This window comes from Leucopleurus acutus (assembly GCF_964270905.1).
Source record: "Leucopleurus acutus genome assembly, chromosome: 13".
Taxonomy (NCBI): Eukaryota; Metazoa; Chordata; class Mammalia; order Artiodactyla; family Delphinidae; genus Leucopleurus; species Leucopleurus acutus.
In genome coordinates this window covers 73,768,734-73,794,310 of record NC_139155.1, presented here as the reverse complement: position 1 = coordinate 73,794,310, position 25,577 = coordinate 73,768,734, and the positions used below count along the sequence as shown (strand labels likewise).

General features: G+C 46.4%; 1 protein-coding gene across 2 annotated transcripts; it reads left to right on the top strand.

Annotated features, from left to right (window-relative positions):
* Positions 1 to 84: 84 nt before the first annotated feature.
* On the top strand, positions 85 to 24,488 carry DYNLL1 (dynein light chain LC8-type 1). Of its 2 annotated transcripts, none has more exons than XM_082852775.1 (3): positions 85 to 168; positions 21,816 to 21,953; positions 23,483 to 24,488. In XM_082852775.1, exons 2-3 carry the CDS (start codon positions 21,822 to 21,824, stop codon positions 23,618 to 23,620), a joined length of 270 nt encoding a protein of 89 aa, XP_082708901.1. In that variant the 5' UTR covers positions 85 to 168; positions 21,816 to 21,821; the 3' UTR covers positions 23,621 to 24,488. The 2 variants fall into 2 exon arrangements, with proteins under 2 accessions (XP_082708901.1, XP_082708900.1); XM_082852774.1 differs by lacking the exon at positions 85 to 168 and adding an exon at positions 21,477 to 21,602.
* The last annotated feature ends 1,089 nt before the right edge of the window (positions 24,489 to 25,577 follow it).

Here is a 25,577-nt window from a genome sequence, read left to right as displayed (position 1 = left end):
AAGGAATCCTCTTAAAGGGGACGCGGCTGCGACGACTGCGCGTGCGCTTGCGCCCCCTGTAGGTGCAAAGTGGGTCGGGGGGCGACAACCGGGAGAGAGCTTGGAGTCAGGCGATTTGGAGTCAGTTCCCCAAGGCAAGTCACTCGCCAGCTGCGTCGACTTGGGCAAGTGAGTCAGGCTCCCTGGGCCTCAGTTTTCTCCCTCTGTAGCGCTGCCTACCTCACAGGTTTTTGTGAACATTTGCTGAGGTGAAACGGGTGTAGCGCTCAGGGTGGGCCCCGCGGGCCGTCACTCCGCGTGCAGGGCTCCGCAGGGAGTCGGCCAGGGCCTCAGGCTGACGCCGCAGCGGACTGAAGGAGTCCTCGACTGCCTCAGGTCTGTAGCCCTCTGGGCCACCCTGTCCCTGTTTTGCAGTTGCTTAGAACTGAGGGTGTTAGGTGGATTAAAATGGGTGTAAGAGACCTGAGATGGGCTCCATGGCTGGACTTGAAATTTATCGGAGACAAGGAGGGAGTAAAAGAATCATTACTGGGAATTCCCTGGCGCGCGCTTCCACTGTAGGGGCACGGGTTCTATCCCTGGTCAGGGAACTAAGATCCTGCAAGCCGCGCGGCGTGGCCAAAAAAAAAAAAAAAAAAAGGATCATAACTGTAGCGACTGTCACTCTAGAGTGCTTCCCGCGAACTGTGCTTTTAATCCTCACGCAGTATGGAGAGATTCCGATATTACAGGTGAGAAAACGGAGGTATCATAATTGGGTCAGATTTAGAACCCAGAGCCATGCTTCCAGCCTATGCACTGGGTCCTTCAGAAGCTCGGGAGCTCAGGTAGACTCCCACCTTGGAACGTTTCCACATTTACATTCCATTGAATGCATTTACATTCAGGGCAGAGCATTGAATCTGGGGACCTTACAAGAATGAGGTCTTGCATCTAGAGTCTTGATCTAAAAAGATTTTTCATGTTAAACATGAAACCCCTGGGGCTTCCCTGGTGGCGCAGTGGTTAAGAATCCGCCTGCCAGTGCAGGGAACATGGGTTCGAGCCCTGTTCCGGGAAGATCCCACATGCCATGGAGCAACTAAGCCCGTGCGCCTGCGCTCTAGAGCCCGCGAGCACATCTACTGAAGCCCGCGTGCACCTCAACGAAGAGAGCCCCCGCTCTCCGCAACTAGAGAAAGCCCACACGCGCAGCATTGAACACCCAACGCAGCCAAAAATAAATAAATAAAATTAATAAATTTATTTAAAAAAAAGAAACCTCTGTGGATTGATGGATGGGTAGATGCATGAGAAAGCAAATACAGTAGAACGTTAACTAGATGGTGGGTTAACTAGTAGAACTAGTAGAATCTAGATGGTGGGTGTATTCAGTGTGTTCACTGTACCATTCTTTCAACCTTTCTGTATATTTGAAAACTTTTATAATAAAATGTTGGGGGGAGTTATGAAACAAAAACAAACTCTGTTAGTGCTAGCAATAGCAAGAGAATAAAACCAAATATTTAATTTGTAAATTTATTTATTTATTTATTGGCTGCGTTAGGTCTTCGTTGCTGCTTGCCGGCTTTCTCTAGTGGCGAGCAGGGGCAACTCTTCATTGCAGTGCACCAGCTTCACATCGTGGTGACTTCTCTTGTTTCAGAACGCGGGCTTCACTAGTTGTGGCACACAATGCTCAGTATTTGTGGCTCAGGTGCTCTGGAGCGCAGTCTCAGTAGGTGTGCACGGGCTTAGTTGCTCCACGGCATGTGGGATCTTCCCAGACCAGGGATCCAACCTGTGTCTCCTGCATTGGCAGGCAGATTCCTAAACACTGCGCCACCAGGGAAGTTCCCTGATTTCTATATTTTTATTTGTGCTTTTCTGTGTTTATGAAATTCTCTGTAATTAGCATGTACTACTTTCATAATTGGAATAAAAAATAAATTATTTCTAAAATAAAACAATCAGAACCATCTGTTGTATTCTGGATTATGTAAAACTTCTAGTTGTTCTTTCCTGGCCTTCAGAAAGCAAGCAGGAAAGAGCCCTGGCCAGAGTATATAGGAGCTTATGTATCCTAAAGGCATCCTAAAGTCCAGATGCCTCCTCATTTGGGGGGGTGCTTAGGTGTACTAACACCACCCTCTGAGTCCTACCACTCCTACCTGATTGTTGCCTGGAATGTGCAGATGGAGGCAGTTGGGTAGTCTCCTAGGGAGAGAGAGGTGGAGTCCCCTAAGTGACCTAACAGAACTCTAGGTGTAAATGGTAATGATTCAACTCGTCTGGTGCAAAGTCTTGCAGCTTGTGATCACCAAAGAAGTTCATATGTAGCCTAGAAAATGTGCCCAGATCTGGGGATGTGACAAGTACAGCCTTTCTGGATTAGGAGGAAGGCAGCTAAATTGCTAGGAGGCATCATCCAGGGAATCCCAAAGGTGGATTTTGTTTCTGTGAGCCCAGGTACTAACCTTTGCAAGTTAGAACCCAGATGAAGCCCAAATTAGGACGTAATGCTAAAGAGGCCCATGCACTCCATTCTCTACTAAGGCCACAGATGCTAAGGAGGGTCACCCTTTTGAGCTTTTGCCCATCTGGTTATTCAACATCATCAAGTGCATGCTATAATTTAGGCCCTGGTTGCATGCAGTAATACCATTCTGTCCTCAAGGGGTTATATTCAAGTTGTTATTCAAACAGTCAATTTAGAGCACAGTTGTGATAAGGGTAAACTGCTGTGAGGCCACCTAATGCAGTTTTAGAGATTATAAGGGAGGCTTCCAGGAGGAGATATTTAGGTTGAGCCCTGAGGGACCAGTATTAGTTAACCGTAGGGAAGGAGAAGGCTTTTCAGACAAAAAGGACAGCATGAGCAATTGCTCAGATCATGAGATTATGGTAGACCGGGGCGAACCCCACCTCCCTACAATATGGCTGGGGCAAAGAGTTCAAGTAGGAAAATGGAGGGCAAAGGAGCTGGGGCCGGGGCCGCCAAGGCCTAGTAGACTGTATTATGGAGTTTGGACTCTACTGAGGGCAGTAAGTAGCCATTGAAGGGTTTTAAGGAGTTATGTTGGGATGAACCTTCTCAGAAGGAAGTGGCAGCTGACTGGACGGGAGATAACGAGTAGGGGAGGAGACTGAGAGCTAATTTGAATGGAGGGTAGCTGCAGGATAGTAGGGAAAGGAAAGGGAGTCAGGGAGAGATGTGGCAGCAGCTGCCATTATAGGGAAACTTGGGAAAGAGGAGAGATAATTAAAGGGTCAGTGTAGGAAGTATTGCTGTGTAATCGCAGTGTAAGCCCCCTCCTGTGACTTCATTAAAAAATCTGGGGCTTCCCTGGTGGCGCAGTGATTGAGAGTCCGCCTGCCGATATAGGGGACACGGGTTCGTGCCCCGGTCCGGGAAGATCCCACATGCTGCGGAGCGGCTAGGCCCATAAGCCATGGCCGCTGAGCCAGCGCGTCCAGAGCCTGTGCTCCGCAACGAGAGAGGCCACAACAGTGAGAGGCCCGCATAACGCAAAAAAAAAAAAAATCTGCATTATCGGGCTTCCCTGGTGGCGCAGTAGTTGAGAGTCCGCCTGCCGATGCAGGGGACGCGGGTTCGTGCCCCGGTCTGGGAAGATCCCGCATGCCGCGGAGCGGCTGGGCCCGTGAGCCATGGCCGCTGAGCCTGCGTGTCCGGAGCCAGTGCTCCGCAACGGGAGAGGCCACAGCAGTGAGAGGCCCACGTACCGCAAAAAAAAAAAAATCTGCATTATACATTAATGATTTTAGAGTTGGATTCATATTGTTCCGGGAAGATATGACAGTGTGCTCAGATTAGCCCAGAGGTGAGTATAGGTAAGAACAGGGATAGCCTTGGGTGGCCTATTGACTAGCAGGTTACATGGGGATGTAACATGGGATTGGGTGCAGGGAGACACCAATGGGGAGACCACTGCCGTCATCCAAGCAAGAGATGCCAGTGGTCTGATGTAAGGTGATAGAGATAGATGTTAAGGAGATGAGATATTCCAAGGACAAAAATCATAGGACTTGGAGATAGATTGGTCGTGGGAGCTGAGGAAGGAGGAGGAGTCCAGGTTGATTGCCAGGTTTCTGGCTTGGGGTACTGGCTAGGCAGTGGTATCGTTCTGAGACAGGGAATAAAGCAGAAGGAACTGATCTGCAAGAGGATGAACAACGATGAGTTCAGATACGTGTGAAGGAGGTAAGAAGGAAGGATAAGAAGTGTGATGGCTCTAGGCTCTACGTGCCCGCTCCGAGAACAGAATTCCAGGTGCATGACCAGGTGATGGTGGATGGACATTGGAGTCCTCTGATACATGGGATAGGCCTGCCCTTCCCACAGGGCGGGGCTTTCACTTAAGCTGTATGGGAGCTCAATAAAGTTCATCATTCCTAATATGATGATAAGAATGGCACCAGTGGGATTGTCTTCAGATTGAAAAGAAACCTTTGGCCTTGGCAGACTGTGAAGAGTTAATGCATTTCCCACAGCAAGCCGTTTACTCCCTACTAGGGAGTAGGGCAGTGCCCAGTAAAAAATAATAATAAAGCAACACTGGGGATAAAACATTCTACGAACCTGCCCATCTGGTTTCCTCCCTTTCCCTATGACATCAGTCCCCTCTGGCATCCAAGCAAAATGTTTTCTTCTCTGCCAGTCTCAGTCATGAGCTTCTCCCAGACCTTGGCCCTTGGGAGCAGTGGGCAGAAGAGGAAGTGATGGGGGAGTAAACCATCGGTGGGAAAATGAGTCATCTCAGAGAAACTGGTCCAGGCTGGCAGAGAAGGCTTGGGCTGGGTCGCTGTGGAATGTGTTTCTGGCCACTGTACCCTAGGAGCTTTCTGTCATTCTTTGCCACTTTATTTGTGCTATAGAGTAAAATGAAACATTCTGGAGAGCTACATAATTAAGAACTGAGCTGTGCAGGAGAGGAAGGGGACAAGCAGCAGCAGAACTAGGAGATCTGGAGAGAGTATGGAAGGGGGTGCAGAGAGCTTTAGGGAAGCAAGTGCCATGTGTAGGTGGATGAGAAGAGGAGAAAGATGGGAAAGATAATTCAAGAAGAGTTGCAGTACATTGTGACTATTTGGTGTTTTCTTAAGAGACTGCAGAAAATCGGTAACATTTTCAATTATTTTGGGGTAATGAACTGATGTTTCTTTGGGTTTTTTTGGTTTTTTTTTTTGCAGTACGTGGGCCTCTCACTGCTGTGGCCTCTCCCGTTGCGGAGCACAGGCTCCGGACGTGCAGGCTCAGCGGCCATGACTCACGGGCCCAGCCGCTCTGCGGCATGTGGAATCTTCCCGGACCGGGGCACAAACCTGCGTCCCCTGCATCGGCAGGCGGACTCTCAACCACTGCGCCACCAGGGAAGCCCTGATGTTTCTTTGAATGTGGCCAGACAAGTAGGAACACGAGGGTCTGGTTTCATATGAGGTACATCTAAAGCAGTAAGCGTGCTGAATCTGTAGCAGCCTCATTGCTTCATTTTTGCCAACTTGCTGTATTCTGAGATGGAGGCCTCAAATAGCTTGTCAATGTCAGGGCTGCTTTTTCTCGGATCCATGGGCTGCAGGGGTCAGTGAAGCACTGCCTCCCCTCCCAACCCCCCCACGACCCCGCCGAGTTGTGAAAGTTGTAAAGTTGGATGCAAAATATTGCACGTGAGCAGGATAGTCTTGATTCTGGAAGAATATTCACGCAGTGCTATCCAATAGAATTTGCATGATGATAGAAACGTTCTCTATCTGAGTGCAATATGGTAACCCCACGTGGCTACATGTAGCTCTTAAGCACTTGAAACGTGGCTGCTACAGCTGAGAAACCGACATTTAATTGTATTTAACTGTAATTAATTTTGATTTTAATAACCAAATGTGGCTAGTGGCTACCATACAGGACAGTGCAGTTTATCATTTTCCAAGGTCTGTAAACCTATACCCCCCAAACTCCCCCCCAGAAAAGTTAAGAACCACTAGGGCCAATCCCTTTATAGCCCTGTTGTGTTGGCACATAGTAAGTGTTTAATAAACACCTGTTAATTTTTTAACGAGTACTTAAAGAAGAGTTGCTCTAGCTCCAGAAAAAGGGAGCTGAAGTACAAAATGACAAATGGTCTTCTCAATTTCACCAAGTTTTATTTTCTAAGCCCTAAGTTCCTTACCCTCTACCCAAAACTTTTCCCTAAACATCTTCCACTCTGTCACATACCTTGGAAACTTATTTTATGGCACAGCGAACCAGAAGCACAAGCAAGGGTGGAAGGGGTGTGAAAAGATTAACAACAGTGCTGATAATGTTTTTTGATGCAGCAAGATGAGGCACTGATTTAATAGAATCCTAAAGCTTTGTACTCAATCTTGTACTAAGCAGATTTTTAATGAACTGCATCGATATAATTAGGTAACAGCACCTCAAAAGTAAACATATTCATTAAAGGTAAAAACAAATATGGGAAGTACCTGTAGATTTTATAAAAGTAAAAAACAAAACAAACAAACAAAAAAAACCCCAACCTTCCAAGCTGTACCTCCCCCTGTGCTAACATGTGCACAGTAGCTAAATTTCCTTCTGTCTGGCTGAGGCTGGCTCTCCCCCTCAGCCAGCACATGTGCAGGGCTTCTGTGAATGTCACATTGACAAACGTTCCCTGGAGCTAGGCAGCTGGGGACCAGTTTCTTTTGTTATTCCCTCCTTCTCGTGGGCTGCCAGTTTTTCTTGTCATGGCACACTCCTTGACAGTGCCTGCAGGAGACTAGGGTTTTTTCCCTCATGGAACACTCTGACCCCAGCTCTAAAAGCCCAGGCTTGTGTATGTGGCATCTGGGACTTCGGTGGTTTTCCCCACTCCTTAGCCACTTGACATTTGTTCATTCATTCCACCGGGTATTTACTGAGCCGCAGAATAGCCTGGCTCTGTGCTGGGCGCCAGGGACACAAGAGTTATCAAGACCCCCACTGTTAAAAAAAAAAAAAGACCACTGTTCACAGACAAAGGGACAATGGCAATGGGTGCTCCTGCAGCTCTTAACCCAGAGCTGAATGGGGTGTTCAGGGAAGACTTCCTGGAGGGAGTGGCTTCTGAGCTGAGTGAGACCTGATGTACCAGCTGGTGTTAACCAGGTACATGAGGAGAGAAGAAAAGCATTCCAGGCAGAAGGAAAAGCATGTGCAAACAAAGCTGGGACGACTTCTGTCGCTTTGGGGAAGCTCAGCACAGTTAGGTGGGGCTGAGGAGTGTTCTTTCTTTCTCACTCTACAGCCGCCAGTGATTTAGGGTGAGAAGCCCTAATGTAAATCAGAGCCTGGCTGGGTTAGATTATACATGTAAATCCTAAGTATTTCAGCTGCTCATACAAATGTTTATTGTATATCCCTGACTAGGATGATTGTAAAGGGGGTGAGATAGGCTGGAGGGAGGGGAGAGCCTGAGGGGAATATAGTCTCACAGTCTCCTAGGGGAGCTGTGCAAAGCGAAAGGGTACTTGTTTGGAAGCCAGAGGGAAAGCAGAAGAGAACCAAGCAGAAATCCAGCGATCCCTCCTGGGCCTGAGTAAGAAGGGCCGCAGGGGGTGCTGTATTCAAAATGCTAGGATGTTTATTAATAACTATAATTCCCTAAGGAATTGGAAGCACCCTCAAGGTCCACCCAGAGGGGACTTGCTACATGGGAAACGTGCAGTTCTGAATACCATGCAGATGTGAAAAAGAGCAAGTCCCTATACGTAGTTATGAAAAGATGTGCAAGTTATTTATGGAATGCCTACTGTTGGCACTGTGCTAGATGCTAGGGTGCCAGAGGTGGAGGGGACAGTGTCTGCCTCCCAGAGAGAACCCCATCTGCACCCCTTTATCTTGGCCTTTGTGATTCGCCTCCACCAGTCTCTCCCTCATCTCCCATTACTCCCAGATTGCCAACTTCTCCAGGATCTGCTGTGTCTGAAAGCCTGTACCAAGTGTTGCAGGGGCTAGTTCTTCTCCTTGGAACATTGATTTCTCCACCTCTGCCTCCCCAGTCTTTAGCCTGACCAAACCCTCCTTGGCCTTCATGTCCGTGACTTAGTAAGTTGGTGTTCAGTGATGCCAAGACCTGTGTGACCCCAGCCTAGAGCTTTCCTCCCACTTTGTACCTTGGAAAGGCCTAGGTGTCCCCTACTGCTCCTTTCATTCCCTCAGTATTTTTGCCAGTTGATTTGTCTAAGCACATTCTAGAATCTTTTTATCAAGTTCTATATGGCATCTTCTAGTTTTTTTCATTGGAATGGTGTTATATCTATAAATTTACATGGGGAAAATTTTTCCATTCTTGCTGTATTTGGCCCTCCCACCCAGAAGTTTGGTATCACTTTCTATTTATTCACATCTTTTTTCTTCTTTTCTCCTATTTGTGGCTTATAATTTTTATATTTCTTGAAATCTAAATCTGTAGCACTGTGCTGATACCCAGGGAATACCTGCAGTGTCTTTTTTTGACACCACCTCTGACACCAAATGTGTCGTTTTTCCACACCAGTTCTCCAATTTTCCAATGCCAGCTCTGTGTCCAACAATTCACAACTACCCAGAGTTAGTGCAGACCCCCACAGGTTAAGGGCTTAGTCCCATAAGACTTACCCTCAGTTCAGATGCCAGCTGAAAATGGGGTTACCAGTCTACCCACACTTCTTCCAGGCTGACTATAAATTTGGGGTTCCTATAGACTGTTTATCCCCCAAAATTCATATGTTGGAACCTAACCACCAATGTGATCGTATTAAGAGGTGAGGCTTTGGGGAGATAATTAGGTCATGAATAGGATTAGGGTCCTTATAGAAGAGGCCTCAGAGACCTCCCTCACCCCCTCTACCATGTGAAGACACAGAGAGAAGGTGGCCATCTATGAACCAGGAAGTGGGCCCTCACCTGAACCTGCCCATGCTGGCACTCTGATCTTGGACTTCCAGTCTCCAGAACTGTGAGAACTAAATGTCTATTGTTTATAAGCCACCCAGTCTATATAATATTCTGTAACAGCGTCCTGAACAGACTAAGACAGGAGTCATGAGCATGGAGGTGTTATTCAAAGCCTTGAAAATGGAAACTATGAGAAGTGGTCCAAAGACTGAGGCCCGGAACACTTCTTCCTGTAGAGGCCAGGGAGAAGAGGTGAAGCAAGTAGATGAAGCTGAGGAGGAGCAGCCAGTGAGCCGGGAGAAGAGGGAGAGTCCTAGGGATACTGGAAGCCAAGCGAAGAATGAGCTTCAGAGAGGAGGAGAGCAGCTCCTCTCTGAAGAGGAGCAGTGACAAGTACATCAATGAAGGACGCTGAGAACTGGCCACTGGATTTAGCAGCGTGGTGGTCACTGGTAACCTTGATAAGCTGTTTTGGTGGAATGGACTGGAGAGTGAATGGGAAGTGTCTTAGTCTGTTCAGGCTCCTACAACAAAATACCATGTGCATCTCATTCAGTGTCCACTTCCTCTACACACAAAATGTAAACTCCGTGAGGACAGGAGCCAGGTCTGAGTTTCTCCCTTTCATGTCCCTAGTGCCTAGATGGGGGCCTTGTACCAAGTAGGTGCTCAATAAGTATCTCTTGAAATAATGAACAAGTGACTAAGACACAGGGCAGGAACTCTCAGTGTTTATCCTCTAATTGGCCAAAGCACTTAGGCAAGAAAAAATTAAATAAGTAATGGAGCTTCTCTTGGCAGGTGCTGAGGGAGGTACATCTCTGTACCCAGCACCTAGCTCGGGGCCTGGCGCACAGTGAAAGCTCAGAGAATGCTGCTAGCTGAATAAGCATTACCTCTTATATCTGCACGTACTCCTCGAATTGGTGGTGATCTCATCAAGCCCCATGGCTTTAAGTGTCATCTGTAATCTGATGACTCCCCAAATTATAGGTCTAACCTGGACCTCTTCCCAGAACTCATATATCCAACTGCATATTTGACATTTCCACTTGGAATGTCTAATAGGCATCTCAAACTAACATAGCCAAAACAACTTTTTGTTTCTCTTTTGGCCAGCCTTCCCTATCTCAATCCATTCTTCTCATTGTTCAGGCCACAATTCTTGGAGTCATACTTAACTCCTCTCTTTCCCCCACACCCTGCATTCAATTAATCAGCAAATCTGTCAGCTCCACCTCCAGAATATATCCAGAATCCAACCGCCTCTCATCCTACCTTTGCTGTTACTGTCCTGGTCCAAGCCACCATCACCTCTCACCTGGACTGTTGCAGTAGCCTCTTCCTGGCCTCTCTGCTCCCACTGGCTTCCCCACACTCTATCCTCCACCCAATAGCCAGGTCATCAAGTCTTGGCTCAAATGGCACCTTCTCAGAGAGACCTGCCTGGAAGCCTCTATTTAAGACAAGATCTCTCACTCTGTCCCCTTTGGTTCCCTTAGTCTATTTTTATCCATTGAACTTAGCAGGGTCAGACATATTTTTGCTTACTTATTATCTTGTTAGAATGTAAGTCCCATGAAGAAGGGATTTTGCCAGTTTTGTTCTCTTGTGGATCCCTAATAGGGTTCTGATCACCAATCACAATGGAGTTTCCCTCACACCAACAAGCAATTCTCTGGACACCAGCTGGGTGTCCTACAATTCAACTCAGTTCTGATACCATCTACCTGGAGATGACATCAGATTCCACTGTCAAGGGTTCAGTCCTACAAGACTGCCCCCTCCCCCAACTTCAGAAGCCAGTTGCAAGCCCAGGTTGTTACCTGTACTTTTGACCAACTGACTATAAGTCAGAGGTGCCCACGACCCCCTTCTTGAGTTCAATTAATTTGCTAGAGCAGCTCACAGAACTCAGAGAAACATTTTACTTAGTAAATCACTGTTTGTTTGTTTGCTTGTTTGTTTTAAACATCTTTATTGGAGTATAATTGCTTTAAATCACTGGTTTATTATGAAAGGCTGTAACTCAGGAACAGCCAGATGGTAGAGACACAAGGTATGGGGAAAAGGTGGGGGGCTTCCATGTCTTCTGCAGCGCACCGCCCTTCCTGAACCTCCATGTGTTTACCAACCTGGAAGCTCTCTGAACACCGTCCTTTTGGGTTTTTATGGAGGCTTTATTACATAGGCATGGTTGATTAAATCATTGGTCATTGGTAATTGAACTCACTCTCCAGCCCCTCTTCCCACCTCAGGGGCCAGGGGTGGGACTGAAAGTTCTAAGCCTTTAATCTCATGGTTGGCTCCACTGACAACCAGCCTCACCTTAGGTGCTTTCCAAAAGTCAGCTCATCAGCAGAAACCCAGTTGTGGTGGGAAGGGGCTTGTTATGAATAACAAAACACTCATTTCACCTTTATAGCTCTGAAGTGATTTCAGGAACTGAGGACAAGAGACCAAATGTTATAACAAAAGATGATCCCATTGCTCGTGTTATATTTATATATAACAAGATATATATATATATATATGTTTATAATATATATTTCTTATCATAAATTGTAATGTCACAATCCCCAGCACGCAGAACAGTGACTGACATCTGGTTCTCTCTCAGCAATCATGAATGAAGGTCTGAATGAACTCTTCAGTTCTGGAGAGTCAGGTTTTCTTCCAGTCGGTGCATAAGAGTGGAGATGCCGGAAATCAGATACCAACTGCTTGTTCCTTTGTCTGGGGCCCTAGAATAATTGAGATTTAACTTGGGGCCACTTTGCATTATAATTAAAGAGTGACAGCAAGGTCACCTAGTGAGTCAGAGGGGGCTCCTAGAGCAGACTCCAGTCCTGCCTCCTAGTCTATGCAGGAGGGAACTTGTTCTGTAATTGTTGGACATCCCATCCCTTTGTCTGTAAGTAAGCCTGCCTGCCCTGTGGTCCTTACACAGGGCTGTGAGTCTGGGATCTGTGGCATTCAGACTCATCCTAGATTATTTATTTATTTATTTTTTGGCCACACCGCTTGGTTTGTAGGATCTTAATCCCTCGACTAGGGATTGAACCCGCGTCCTCAGCAGTGAGACCGCTGAGTCCTAACCACTGGACTGCCAGGGAAGTCCCATCCTAGATTTATTTAGGGCACTGGTTCTCAACTAGGGGGCAATTTCACCCTCCAGCGGACATTTGACACTGTCTTCAGACTCTTATTTATTTATTTATCTTTGGCTGTGGGCTCTAAGTTCCCTGACCAGTGATTGAGCCCGGGCCCTCCGCAGTGAAAGTACAGAGTCCTAACCACTGGACTGCTAGGGAATTCCCTGTCTGGAGACATTTTTGGTTGATAACTGGGTGTGCGGTGCAATTGGTGGGTAGAGGCTAGGGATGCTGTTAAACATCGTTCAATGCACAGAACAGTCCCCCAGCAGAAAACTTTCTGGTCCAAAACGTTGGTTCTGAGGTTGAAGAATCCTGGTTTAGGGTACCATTAATGATAATTGGTAGCCAGCATCATTGACCTTTGCCATGTGCCAAGTCCTGTACCACCTACTTTATATGCACCATCTCAATCTCCGAATTGTCCTTGAGAAACAAGGACTATTACAATCCCCATTCTACAGGTGAGGAAACTGAGGCTCAGAGAGGTAGAGTCACTTACCTAAGGTCAGACACCTTAGTAGGGGCAGGGTAAGGCTGCACACCCAGGTCCGCCTGGCTTCAAAGTCTGTGCTTTTAGCCTCTTCTCTGGGTTTTCTGCTTACTGATTGGGAGCTGAGGGGGGCCCACTAGGCCTCTCTGGACGTGCCTGAGTTTATCTGCTGCAGCCCGGACAGGGGGCTGAGCAATCAGGCTTCGGAGGTATCTGTCCATTCAGGCGAAGCTTGGCTATGGGCCAGAGGGAAGCTTTTTCTTCCCTGAGTTGTCCCAGTCTGTCTGGCCTCACTCTCCCTGCACTGCAGTACAGTTCTTGGCTCCACAACTCAGTTCCCCTGCCAGCCCCAGGCTAGTGCCAGCCCTTCTCCATGGGAAGAAAGCTTCTAGATTCAGACCTAGACCTTGCACACTCTCGCACTGAGCCTCTCCTTTCTGTATGGGAGTTCTTGAATCAACCCTGGGGACTGCAAGGTCACATTCCTCACACTTCCTTTCAGGTAAGGGAGGGCTGGAGCTGCTAGGTTGGTGACAGAACTCATGGTCCAAGAAAGTGCTTGAGGTCCCAGAAAATCTTGGAAAGTGATTGCTGGACAGGGCTGGGAACAGTGCAGTCCTGGGCCAGTGGCAGGGTGCAGGCTGTGGCTTTTTCTGTCTTGTTTTGGGACCTCCAGTCCCTGCAAGAAATCCCTCAGTGTGCTTGTGAACAAATCCAAAGGGCTTTCTGAGGGCCCTGGGAAAGTATGATGGCTAAAGTACAAAGAATTTGTTCAGGGAAGATCAAGACAGTCAAGGACAAATCTGGGGTCAAATTTGAGAGAAAACAACTCTGAATTAGTTTGAAAAATCCATTCTTTCTTCAGTCCATCTATCCATCCATTCATCTATCCATCCATCCAACATATATTTAGGGAGCTCCCACCAGGAGCCACGGATGCTGAGAGTCTCCGGGGACACACATCATCTCCCTTTGTCTGGGGAGGTGAGGCAGCTCAGAGGTTTCATCGACCACGTAAGTCTGTACAGTCAGACAGAGCAGGGTTCAAATTCCAGCCTTGTCATTCCTAGCATTGTGACTTTAGGCAAGGGACCTCACCTCTCCGCACCTAATTTTTCCTCATCTATGTAATGGAGAGATCAACAGCTCTTAACATCCACCTTATAGAGTTGTGAGAAGTCAAGGAGTTAATGTGTCCCAAATGCTTAGCACATAGTAAGTTCTCAGTACATAACAGCAGTAGCTACCATCTTTTGGACCTTGGCTGGGTCTTTTTTTTTTTTTTTTGGGCTGCACCACGCGGCATGCAGGATCTTAGTTCCCCGACCAGGGATCGAACCCGTACCCCCTGCAGTGGAAGCATGGAGTCTTAACCACTGGACCACCAGGGAAGTCCCTGGCTAGGTCTTTAGATGCATTATTTAATATAAACCTTGCCACCACCCTACAATGAAGGTATTATCTCCATTTAAAAATCAGGAACCTATACCTCTGAGAGGCTAACTCGTAGGAGGGCACACAACTTAGGTTTTTCCCAAGTCTGTCTCATTCCAAAGCCTATGATTTCAGAAGCTTGCCTCCCTCTCATGATGATTTCCAGTAATAAGAATAGAAAATGCATGTTTTCAGGCTCAGAAGGGTTCTCAAGAAAACTTAGCAGCTAGGAGTGGAATATAGTGAGTTGCCCAGACATGTGATGCTACAGAACCCAATTGATGGGCCAATTCAGTGGGACCTGGTGAGGGAATCTTGCATTCATTCCAAGAGTATAGGTTATTCTAGAGCAATTGTTCTTTATCCTCCTTGGGTTCTGAATCCCTCTGTGCCTCTGATGAAAGGTATAGATCCTCTCCCTGGAAAAATGCCTGTGAGCACAACACACATCTTGTGCATAATTCCTGGGGACTTGTAAAACCTTCGCAATCCATCCACCGGACCCCCTTTAAGAGCCCTCCGCTAGGGCAGCGTTTCCCAAGTGTGGGACACATATCACTGGCGGGGTCCCAGATCAGTTTAGCAATATGAGGGCAAAACGTTTTATATTATATTATTTGTTTATATTTTATGGGTACCTTCTATTTATGATAAATGAGACTAGTTTTCTGTTTATGGTAATAATATAAATTTGCCTTTTAAAATGCTTATTAAAAATAGGGAGTTTAATTGAAGAAAAATATTGAAGAAATAATAGTAGAGGTAGGGTGCAGGTATGGCAAAAACCATGAGGACGATTTGGGAAATGTCTCTGGGGTTTCTCCTTGGTGGAGTCACGGTGAGTTTACTTTAGCGTCATCTGAATTTCCAGAGGACCCTGGAAATGACTTACTTCGGGGCTCTCTACGTTGATGGCATGGTTCTGACCAACCAAAAATGCTGTTGAGTCTCCACTTTCTTACCTTCCCATGGAATTCCCCTAGTGCCTATGATGAGCTGAACCCTCCCTGCTGCCAATCAAAACTACACCAGATACTGTCCTCATGCAGATCTAAGTGCAAGCATTTTGGTGCCATACCCATTCATTTATTCAGCAAACACCATGTGCCAAGTAGCAAGCATAGGCCATGATCCATTCACGCCCAGAAAGTGTGAAATCCCCAGCACCCAAGGGTAAAGCCAACTTGTCTGAGGTGATGGAAAGAGCAGTAGATTTGGAGTCAAACAGACCAGGATCTTAGAAATCTGGTTCCATAGCCGCACGGCTTGCAGAATCTTAGTTCCCCAACTAGGGATTGAACCCATGCCCTCGGCAGTGAGAGCTCGGAATCCTAACCACTAGACCACCAGGGAATTCCATGACATCACTTCTGATACTGTGTGTGTTTGTTTGTTTTTCTAACACCAAATACTTATTTTTCCACATCCATTCTCCAACATCCACTGGGTGTCCAACAATTCAGTTCTGACGCTGACTCCCAGAGTTAGCACAGACCCACAGGCTAAAGGCACAGACCCACAAGACTGCAAATGGGGTGCCCACGTTACCCTCACCATGCCCAGCTGACTATAAATTTGGGTTCCCACAACCACTTCCTCAGGCTTGATAATTCTCTAGAATGACTCACAGAACTTAGAAAAGTACTCTACTTACTATTACAGATTTACTATAAAGGATGCAACTCAGGAACAGCCAAATAGAGGAGATGCATAAGGCAAAAGGTATTGGGGGGTGGGGGGATGCAGAGTTTCAATGTCCTCTCAGGGTGCACCACCTGCACAGCACTTTATAGTTTTGGAGTTGTTATGGAGAATTTGTTACATGGGCATGGCCACTGGGGATGGAACTCAATCTCCAGCCCCTTTCCCCTCCCAGGAGGTCAGGAGATGGGGAAGGTAGGGGAAGGGGACATGGGTAGGAATAGGGGGCTGAAAGTTTCAACCCTCTAATCATATGGTTGTTTCCTCTGATGACCAGCTATCTAGATACCTGAAACTATCTGTATATCTGAAGGCATCTTGCCTCCCTCCCCCCAAAGAGTCACCTCGTTACCTAAACTCCAGTGTAATTGATAGAGACTCATTATGATAACAAAAGATTCTCTTATAACTCAAATAATTTCAAGGGTTTAAGAGCTCTGTGCCTGGATCTTTGGACAAAGACCAAATACATACACATATATATATATATATGTTCTATTATACTTCTTTGAGTCTGTCTTCTGGTTACAAAAAGAGAGTATTCAGCTGAATAAAAGGTTGCCAACTGGAGGCCCATAGGCCATATCTAGACTGCACTGTGTTTTAAGAAATGAATTTGTGACCAACATTAAAATGATGATATTTCCCATAAAAATAATTCAGATTTCTGGTCTCTCTTGAAAATCAGATGATTTTAGCAACACTGGGTCAACAATCCCAAATGGCAACATCTGCCTGGGCACCTTTTAAAGGGCTTTTCTAGGGACTTCCCTGGTGGTGCGGTGGTTAAGAATTCACCTGCCAATGCACGGGACACGGGTTCAAGCCCTGGTCCGGGAAGATCCCACATGCCATGGAGCAACTAAGCCTGTGCGACACAACTACTGAGCCTGCACTCTAGAGCCCGTGAGCCACAACTACTGAGCCCACATGCCACAACTACTGATGCCCGCGCCTATAGCCCGTGCTCTGCAACAGAGAAGCCACCGCAATCAGAAGCCCGCACACCGCAACGAAGAGTAGCCCCGGCTCGCCACAACTAGAGGAAGGCTGCGTGCAGCAACGAAGACCCAACGCAGCCCAAAATAAATAAATACTTTTTTTAAAAAAAGGGCTTTTCTATTTGCCACAGTCCCCTCCACTCCCTATTGTACCACCTACCTCACCTCACTCATTAATGTTACCTGCTGGGCTCCTGTACTTCTAAAGCCCTTTCAAACCCCCAAACCCATGATATTGGAAAGATTAGGTTACTGTTGACTAGAAACTCCTTGAGGATGGGGCTGTAACTGACTCTGGGTATATATTTCAAGCATCCAAATCCTGAACAGACATTTCATTTACAACTAGCGGATATTTATTACCTGCCTCACTGTGCGATAAGCAGATAGGAAGTAGGGAGGGTGGGAGGGAGGGAGATGCAAGAGGGAAGAGATATGGGAATATATGTATATATATAACTGATTCACTTTGTTATAAAGCAGAAACTAACACACCATTGTAAAGCAATTATACCCTAATAAAGATGTTAAAAAAAAAATTACCCCAAAGAAAATGATGTACATAGGTTAATAAGATATATTCAAAATATACACATTTAACAAAATTTGTATAGGGTTTATATTGTAAAAATTACAAAATTCTGATGAAATAAATCAAGGAAAGCCTACATAAATGGAGAAGCATAATGCAGTCATGAATGGGATATAAAATAATAAAGATATAAATTTTCCTCAAATTAAAAAAAAAAAAGCAGATAGGAAGTGAAAAATGATTCTGCAAAAATAAGTGGTAACAGAATGAAAAAGGCCATTGGTTCCTAGAAATAATATCCCCAAAATGTCTCTTGGGGTTAAACACAGGCCAGAAAATCATGAGTTTCTTTTTTTTTTTTTAATATTTATTATTTATTTGGCTGCGTCAGGTCTTAGTTGCCGCGTGCAGGATCTTTGTTGGGGCATGCGTGATCTTTAGTTGCAGCACACGGGATCTTTTAGTTGCGGCATGTGGGCTCTCGTTCCCCGACCAGGGATCGAACCCAGGCCCCCTGCACTAGGAACACGAAGTCTTTATTATTTTAATTAATTAATTAATTAATTTATGGCTGTGTTAGGTCTTTGTTGCTGCACGCGGGCTTTCTTTAGTTGCGGCGAGCAAGGGCTGCTCTTTGTTGTGGTGCACGGGCTTCTCATTGCAGTGGCTTCTCTTGTCGCAGAGCATGGGCTCTAGGCGTGTGGGCTTCAGTAGTTGTGGCACGTGGGCTCAGTACTTATGGTTCACAGGCTCTAGAGCGCAGGCTCAGTAGTTGTGTCGCACGGGCTTAGTTGCTCTGCGGCATGTGGGATCTTCCTGGACCAGGGCTCGAACCTGTGTTCCCTGCATTGGCAGGTGGATTCTTAACCACTGCGCCACCGGGGAAGCCTGGGAACACGAAGTCTTAACCACTGGACCACTAGGGAAGTCCCAGCATGAGTTTTTGATAGTGCTCTTACTTCACTTTTTAAATATTTATTTATTTATTTATGGCTGCGTCGTGTCTTCGTTGCTGCGCGCAGACTTTCTCTAGTTGCGACTAGTGGGGGCTACCCTTCGCTGCGGTGTGTGGGCTTCTCATTGCAGTGGCTTCTCTTTGTTGCGGAGCATGGGCTCTAGGCTCGCGGGCTCAGTAGTTGTGGCACAGGGGCTTAGTTGTTCCATGGCATGTGGGATCTTCCCAGACCAGGGATCGAACCCATGTCCCCTGCATTGGTAGATGGATTCTTAACCACTGCGCCACCAGGGAAGTCCCACTTTTTTTAAAAAAAATTTATTTATTTATTTATGCTGTGCCCGGTCTTAGTTTCTGTGTGTGGGATCTTCGTTGTGGCATGTGGACTTCTTGGTTGCCGCATGCATGCGGGACCTAGTTCCCCGATCAGGTATAAAACCTAGGCCCCCTGCATTGGGAGCGTGGAGTCTTACCCACTGAACCACCAGGGAAGTCCCTCTTCCTTCACTTTTAAAGAAAATAATTAGTGTCAAGAGCTGGTTGAGATGAGCAGCAAACACAGAAGATGCTCAGGAAGGCAGGTGCTACAAATGGAGAAAAACCTACAGGCATTTATCGAGCAAAATCCTCTTATTTGTTAGAAAACCTTAACATCATCCCGTCCCAAACTCCTTTTCTTCAAAGTTATTAATAAGAAGAAGGCACACTGTCTCCTCAGCTAAATGTATTAAAGTAATATTGAAGTTAAGAGAATGGACTTTAGGGTCATCCAGACCTGGAATTTTTTCCTTTATTAACAGCTTGACCTTGTGAAAGTCAATTTCCTAATCTGTAAGCTGGGGATATAAGACCTGGAATTCTTAATTCAATGCATATCTAAGTCAGTGCATGCTATGTGGCAGATGCTGAATTCGATGATGAAGATGCAGCAGTGATGAAGACAGGCAGGGACAAATAGACAATAACTGAGCAAATAAATACATGAGATAATTCATGTGAATTTATTCTGAAGGAATAAATGAGGCAAGTACAATGGAGGAAATAAAAATGTTACTTCAGTAGAGAGTAACTGAAGTGTGGTGGTAGGGGGTAAGTAGAGATGATTCTTTAGGGAAGGAGGCATCTGAGCTCAAATCTAAATGAGCAGAAGTTATGCCAGGAGGGAGATGGGAGGAAAGGGGTCCCAGGCACAGCTGTTGTGAGGAGCAACTGAGTAAATGCCAAGCACTTGGTGATAGGCAACCACTCAATACACAGCTGCTGTTCTTATGACCTCATCCCCTTTAACGACTCTCAGCTCCTTCTGTTCAAACAAGGAGAAGCTGGCCAAGCCATAGATCAGAGGGTTTAAAACTATATACACTACCAAATGTAAGGTAGATAGCTAGTGGGAAGCAGCCGCATAGCACAGGGATATCAGCTCGGTGCTTTGTGACCGCCTGGAGGGGTGGGATATGGAGGGTGGGAGAGAGGGAGATGCAAGAGGGAAGAGATATGGGAACATATGTATATGTATAACTGATTTACTTGGTTATAAAGCAGAAACTAACACACCATTGTAAAGCAATTATACCCCAATAAAGATGTTAAAAAAAAAACAACTATATACATGAAAAGTAAAGGCCCCCAAGAGAGATTCAGGTTCTAGCATCATCGTTAGATTCCATAGTTCTGAATCATGCATCCAAGTCAGCAAGTCAGGTAGAAGCACTAACCCAGACTCACTCCTGTTGCCAATACAACTTCTTCCCCAACAGCGACTCTGTGTAGAACTACTTTAACTCCTCCAACCCATAATCCCACCACTGGAAACCTGAAACTGGGAAAAGTCTCTTAATTTGATTTAATTGCTATGCATATGTTGTACCGGAGTTTCTCATTATTCCCAGCTGGTTTCTCTTTGGCATTGTGTGCCTCTGATCAAATTGTCTAAGGGGCTCTGGATTAATGAGAGTGGGTGGTCAAGTAGAAACAGGCAGAAATGTAAACAGAAAGCTTCTGGTTACATGATTAAACTGATAACTTGTTTATGCAAGTTCAAAAACACATTTTAGGTATTTAAGGGTTGGTTGTTCAAAACCTTGCCATGACTCTTGGGACAGTTCCATAAATTGACAGCCATCGGTAAGATTCTTCCAACCCTTACTATGTGCCACAAGTTGTGCTGAGAACTTCAAATGCACTAGTTTATTTAATACTCCCAGCATGCCTATGAAGTGGTTTCCTTTTATATTTAATCCCTTTACAGATTAGAAAACTGAGGTTCAAACAGCTAGTAAAATGACAGGGCTAGGATTTAAATATTTAAATCCAGATCTGATCCTGCTCCCCAACCCCACCCCAAGTCCTTGGTTTTTTATCCACTTAGTGGTTAGTCTCCCTAAACCAGAGGAAATACCTCTAAGGGATGCCATTCTATTCATTAGGGCACCTCTGCCCTAGAGGTAAATCCCCACCAAGAAACTCCTACACAGGAAAGACTGCCTCATCTGAGCAAGAAGCCCCACCCTGGACACACACCACCGGGATCGGCACTCCCAAATCCACCCGGAGGGCTCCCCACCCCCTTAAATGAGGTCTGCATTGCCCAGCAGGGAGACCCCACTCTTGGGGATAATCTCTTAATTCATAAGGAAACCCTCTCCCATTTCTGAGGACCTCTGACACCCGCACTCCCATATTTCAGAGGAGGTCCGGCTGCATAATTTGCATGGCCCAATGCAATATGAAAATGTGGCGTCCCTTGTATTAAAAAAAATGCGAATTTCAACAATGAGACAGCAGAGCATTAAACCAAATCCTGGGGCTCCTCTTCTGCGACTGCACGGATCACTTGCCCACGAAGCCAGCCCTGCTTAAGAGATACCCTTCTAGTGAAGCGATTGGCTACCTCAGTCAGAAAGGGTAAATCCTTCCGACCTGGGATGGGAGGAAGGGACGTGGGATACCCAACTTCCAAAGACAATTCTTATTCTAGAACACACTCTGGGACAACCTCCGTAAATTTGGAATCACTTCTCTTGACCTGGGCGGAAGCTTCCTTCGCACCTCTCTAGCCGCTGGGCGGTCCTCGCGACCCCACCCCAGCACCGCCTTCGGGGTGTTTGGCCTCATCTCGTGCGGCCCATTGCCGGGGCAACCGACGCCGAGAGCGGTGCATTGTGGTCTGCAACAAAATGCAGGAGAAAGATCCTGAGGGAACCATTGAGTCCATGGGCCAATGGGAGAGTTCTGGGGCTGTGTCAAGCCAATAGGGACGTTCGGTGGGGGGCGGGGCCGGCGGGAGCAGGGCGGGGCTTAGGTACTAGGCGGCGGCGGGTGGCGTGGGGCTCCATAGATGCGCCACGGCTTTAGTAGGGACCGTTCGTCTCGACGGGTCTGAGCCTCGCCAGCCCCTCCCCCAGGAGACCGTTGCAGTCGGCCAGCCCCTGCTCTTTGGTGAGGGACTCGGGGGGGTTCCACTATCTGGCTTCGTCCCCTGCCGGACTTATCCCGCCGTTCGGTCCGCGCGGCCCGCGCTTCCTGAGAAGTGGGGTTGGGGGTCGTCCCGGGGTGGCGTGGGGCGGGCGGAGCGGGCCGGGGAAGCTGGCGCCTCGCAGGCGCAGCCCATAACCCAACTCCTCACCCTTTGCCCGGGCCTCGCCCCCCCAGGTAACCATGTGTGACCGAAAGGCCGTGATCAAAAATGCCGATATGTCGGAGGAGATGCAACAGGACTCGGTGGAGTGTGCTACTCAGGCATTGGAGAAGTATAATATAGAGAAGGACATTGCGGCCCATATCAAGAAGGTGAGGACAGGGCGCGGGCGTGGGGTTTCGGGCAGTTTGCGCTCAGCTGGGGCGAGTCACAACTTAGTTCCTTCTCCTCGATCCTGCGTCCCCCGAGCAATGGCAGAGATACTTGGGGGGCACGCAAAGTAGCGCGGATGTAGAGGTTTCCAGAAAAGGACGCAAATGAATTTTGCGCTTCTCTTGAAGATCGGCCCCTCAGCGTTCGAAGTTTTTTTTTTTTTATTACCCAGCTCCACGGGGAAAGCGCCACCTAGTAACGGTTTCTAGGATCAGGCAGCAGCGGTTCCCCCCCTTCTGCATGATTGCTGCGCCCAGGATCCATCTGGGTGCTCGAGAGGGGGGTAGCTGCGTGGGTGTTTCCAGCAGGGCCGAAGGGAGATCTTGCCAGCCTTCAGTGGGGAGTCAGTCGGCAGTTGAGGGAAAGTGGGTGGTAGTGAGGGCTGGGTACTAGGTTGGGGGATTGGTAAATGGCAGTCTGTAGAAAGCTGGCAGGCCTGCCAACTTCTCGAGCTATGTTTTCTAGAAGGGAAGGAAGCTGGCAGCCTAAGCCGTGGGAGGGTTCTAGTCGAGAATGAGAAGATGAAAGACTTCGGATGGAGCAGAAATAAATACCTTTTTGACAGAGGCAGCAGCAGTGCGTTGGTCTAGTTTGTAAGAATTTTATTCCCCTTAGTCTAAAAGACGTTCTTGCTGTGTACAATACAATAGTAGCCAAATTTTGCCTAACTCACCAGAGACTTGTAGTACTTTCATAGAGAAGGACTAGCTTTGGCCCCTGCCTAGAGCTACCCAGTGAAACCTAGAGCCTCTGGGGGTGGGGAAAATAGGGAAAAGTTGTTACTGCAGTTTGCTCTCCTTGAGGACCAGGTGGTAGATTAGCACTGTTAGGATAGATGTGGGAAAAAGGGCTATTGACAGAAAGATAAAATTTGCCCAGGTAGCTGTCAGGTTCTGCTTCCAGCATTCTTTTTATAGGGACAGTGGAGTGCCAAGTGTCTTCTCCGTTTAAATTTTGATCCACAGTGGTTTAGAAGCTCATTGAGGCTTTGTTCTTTTGGAAGTCTTTTGTTTCAATAATACTGAAATGAGTTATAGTGGGGGTATTTTGGGCTAAATATTTACTATTTTCTTGGCTTTTGTAGGTGCATGTCGTACAATAGGAGGATAGTTTAGTTCTGTTTAAAAACTAGAGGATAAACTAGAACTGATGTCACCTGCTGTTAATGAATAAGAATATTCTAGAAGTTAATGAAGGTGTAATTGCCATGATAACAAAGCGCTCTGTCTCTGACGTTGCCCTTTCTGACTTTTACCTCCCCAGCCCCCATTCCCAGCTTAGCTCAGATTGCAAGTATGTTTGCATTAATGCACCATGTAGGCGATTTGGAGCTGAGGAACATTCTTTCATTCTAAGAATTTGCAGATGCTGACGTTCCTTCTTTCTGCTCTGCTTATCTAGGAGGCAAACTCTGACCTCTGGTTTAGCACTAAAATTCTGTGTTCTTTTTCTCCTCCCCTTCCCCCAGGAGTTTGACAAGAAATACAACCCCACCTGGCACTGCATCGTGGGGAGGAACTTCGGTAGTTATGTGACACATGAAACCAAACACTTCATCTACTTCTACCTGGGCCAAGTGGCCATTCTCCTGTTCAAATCTGGTTAAAAGCATGGACTGTGCCACACCCAGTGATCCATCCAAAAACAAGGACTGCAGCCTAAATTCCAAACACCAGAGACTGAAATCTTCAGCCTTGCCTAAGGGAACACCTCGATCTTTATTGTGTTGTTTTGTACAGGGCATTCTCTGTACTAGGTTGTTGTGGTTATAAAGCAATTAGCAAAACAGCTTACATTTGTATTTATTTTCTATTCCATACCTCTCTGTCCCATGTTTTTTCTCTTCAAAATCCATTCCTTAAAAGAAATAAATGTGTTGGAGAAGTGTGCGTTAATAACGATTTGTTCAAATAATCTAGGGTTGAAGATGGCCTATTGTTTGATCTTGGGTAGTTTGGTGGGGGTGATTCCTTGAAGTTTCTGTGGGATATAACAGACTAGCCTATTCAACGCTCTTGAGTTTCATTCTTGCCCATCCTGCTACTGTTATGCATGGAAGAATACTACTCAGAAGTGCATGTTAAGAAATGCATGGCAGAGAAACTACTGAATTAACTCTTATTCCTAATCTGATGCTTTCCTTAAGTGCTCATTTTGTTAAAAGATACTGCTATAGAGTGTTCTGGGCCTTAGGCCTCAAGTGGTGATGAATGTATAGTAGTTCATGGTTGTAAAATGGAAATAAGCTAATAAGAAAGTTGGGCTCTAGACTAATTTCCCCTCCCCTGCCTTGGCCAAAGTATATTCTAAAGATTAAAGGTGGTCTTAAAAGGGAAATCTTTTGAGGCAGCCCTCCATGTGATTCTAATAAAGTCTGCAGGAATTTAAACTTATAAGCCTGCTGTGCTGTGCTTTAACTAGCTGTGTTCACATGTGAATTGAAGCTTTCACTAAAAGACCCAATTAAAACTGGATAAGTAAACTTCATTAAAGGTTTCCTGCTATCAATTTTAGGAAGACAAATCTTTTCTATGAATAAAAGCGAATATGGCAGACTTGGCTTTTGTAGATAGGAAATATTCCAGAGGCTGAAACAACCCACGCCCATCCTGGGAAGCTGCAAGGAAGGTCCTGGCTTTTAAGTTCCCCTTTGTTTTCAGTGTTCACATGAGGTAAGCCTTTTTGTTTTAGACCTTGGATCTATGAGATACAATTAGGGTGTCTGAGCAGCCAGGCTAATGCTACACAGAGCGGGTGATAGATCTGAATTGACTGATGATTCCATCTTGAGAGCAATATTAGGTCTGTAACATCTTTGGGAGGTTGTTTTTCTTTACCAGAACTTGGGGTCTTAAAAGTTCTAGTGAAGTTGATCAATGTTAGGACTGAGAAAGTTTCAGGGTAGAGGGACAAACAATTGTTTTACTATTATGGCAATTCAAGTGGGAGAAGTTTTTCCCCTGCTTTCTGCAGGAGAGGAGCAGGAGGTACTGTGGAACGGGACTGCAATTGCAGTCGTTTAGGTTTGTATTTATATGAACAGACTGAGAATGTTCCTGTAATACATCTTTCTACCTCCTTTTCCTCTTTTGTGACCTGGCTATATTTGAAGCCCAACAGGTGTTTGGCTTTCAAAGCTGCATCAATCTTGTCGATTTTAGCTCTACTTCCAGTCTCCAGCTGCCTTCAGGCCACAAACGGCTGGACAATGGGAGTTCTAATTTCATCAGGCCCATATCTATTGCCAGGAAGTGACAGCTTTTAACTTTTCTTTCTTGATTCAGATATGAGAATCACATTGCCGCTGAGCGAGGACTGGGTTGATGACCTATGAAGGTTTTTTTAGTGCCTGCTCCTTGTTAATTTCAGAGGCGCCAGCTGGCTGAAAACAAAACTTAAGAGTTTTTCTAAGGTTTAGCATTTTATCAATCGTTTTAAGGTGCTGTTCTTTGAGACAGGTGTATATAGAGTGCTGTATCTGGAAGCTTTTCAGTGACAAGGGCACAATCTTGTGAGTGAAGGTCGTGACTCACGTGAAGGGGTAAATGACCCCTTCTGTGCTG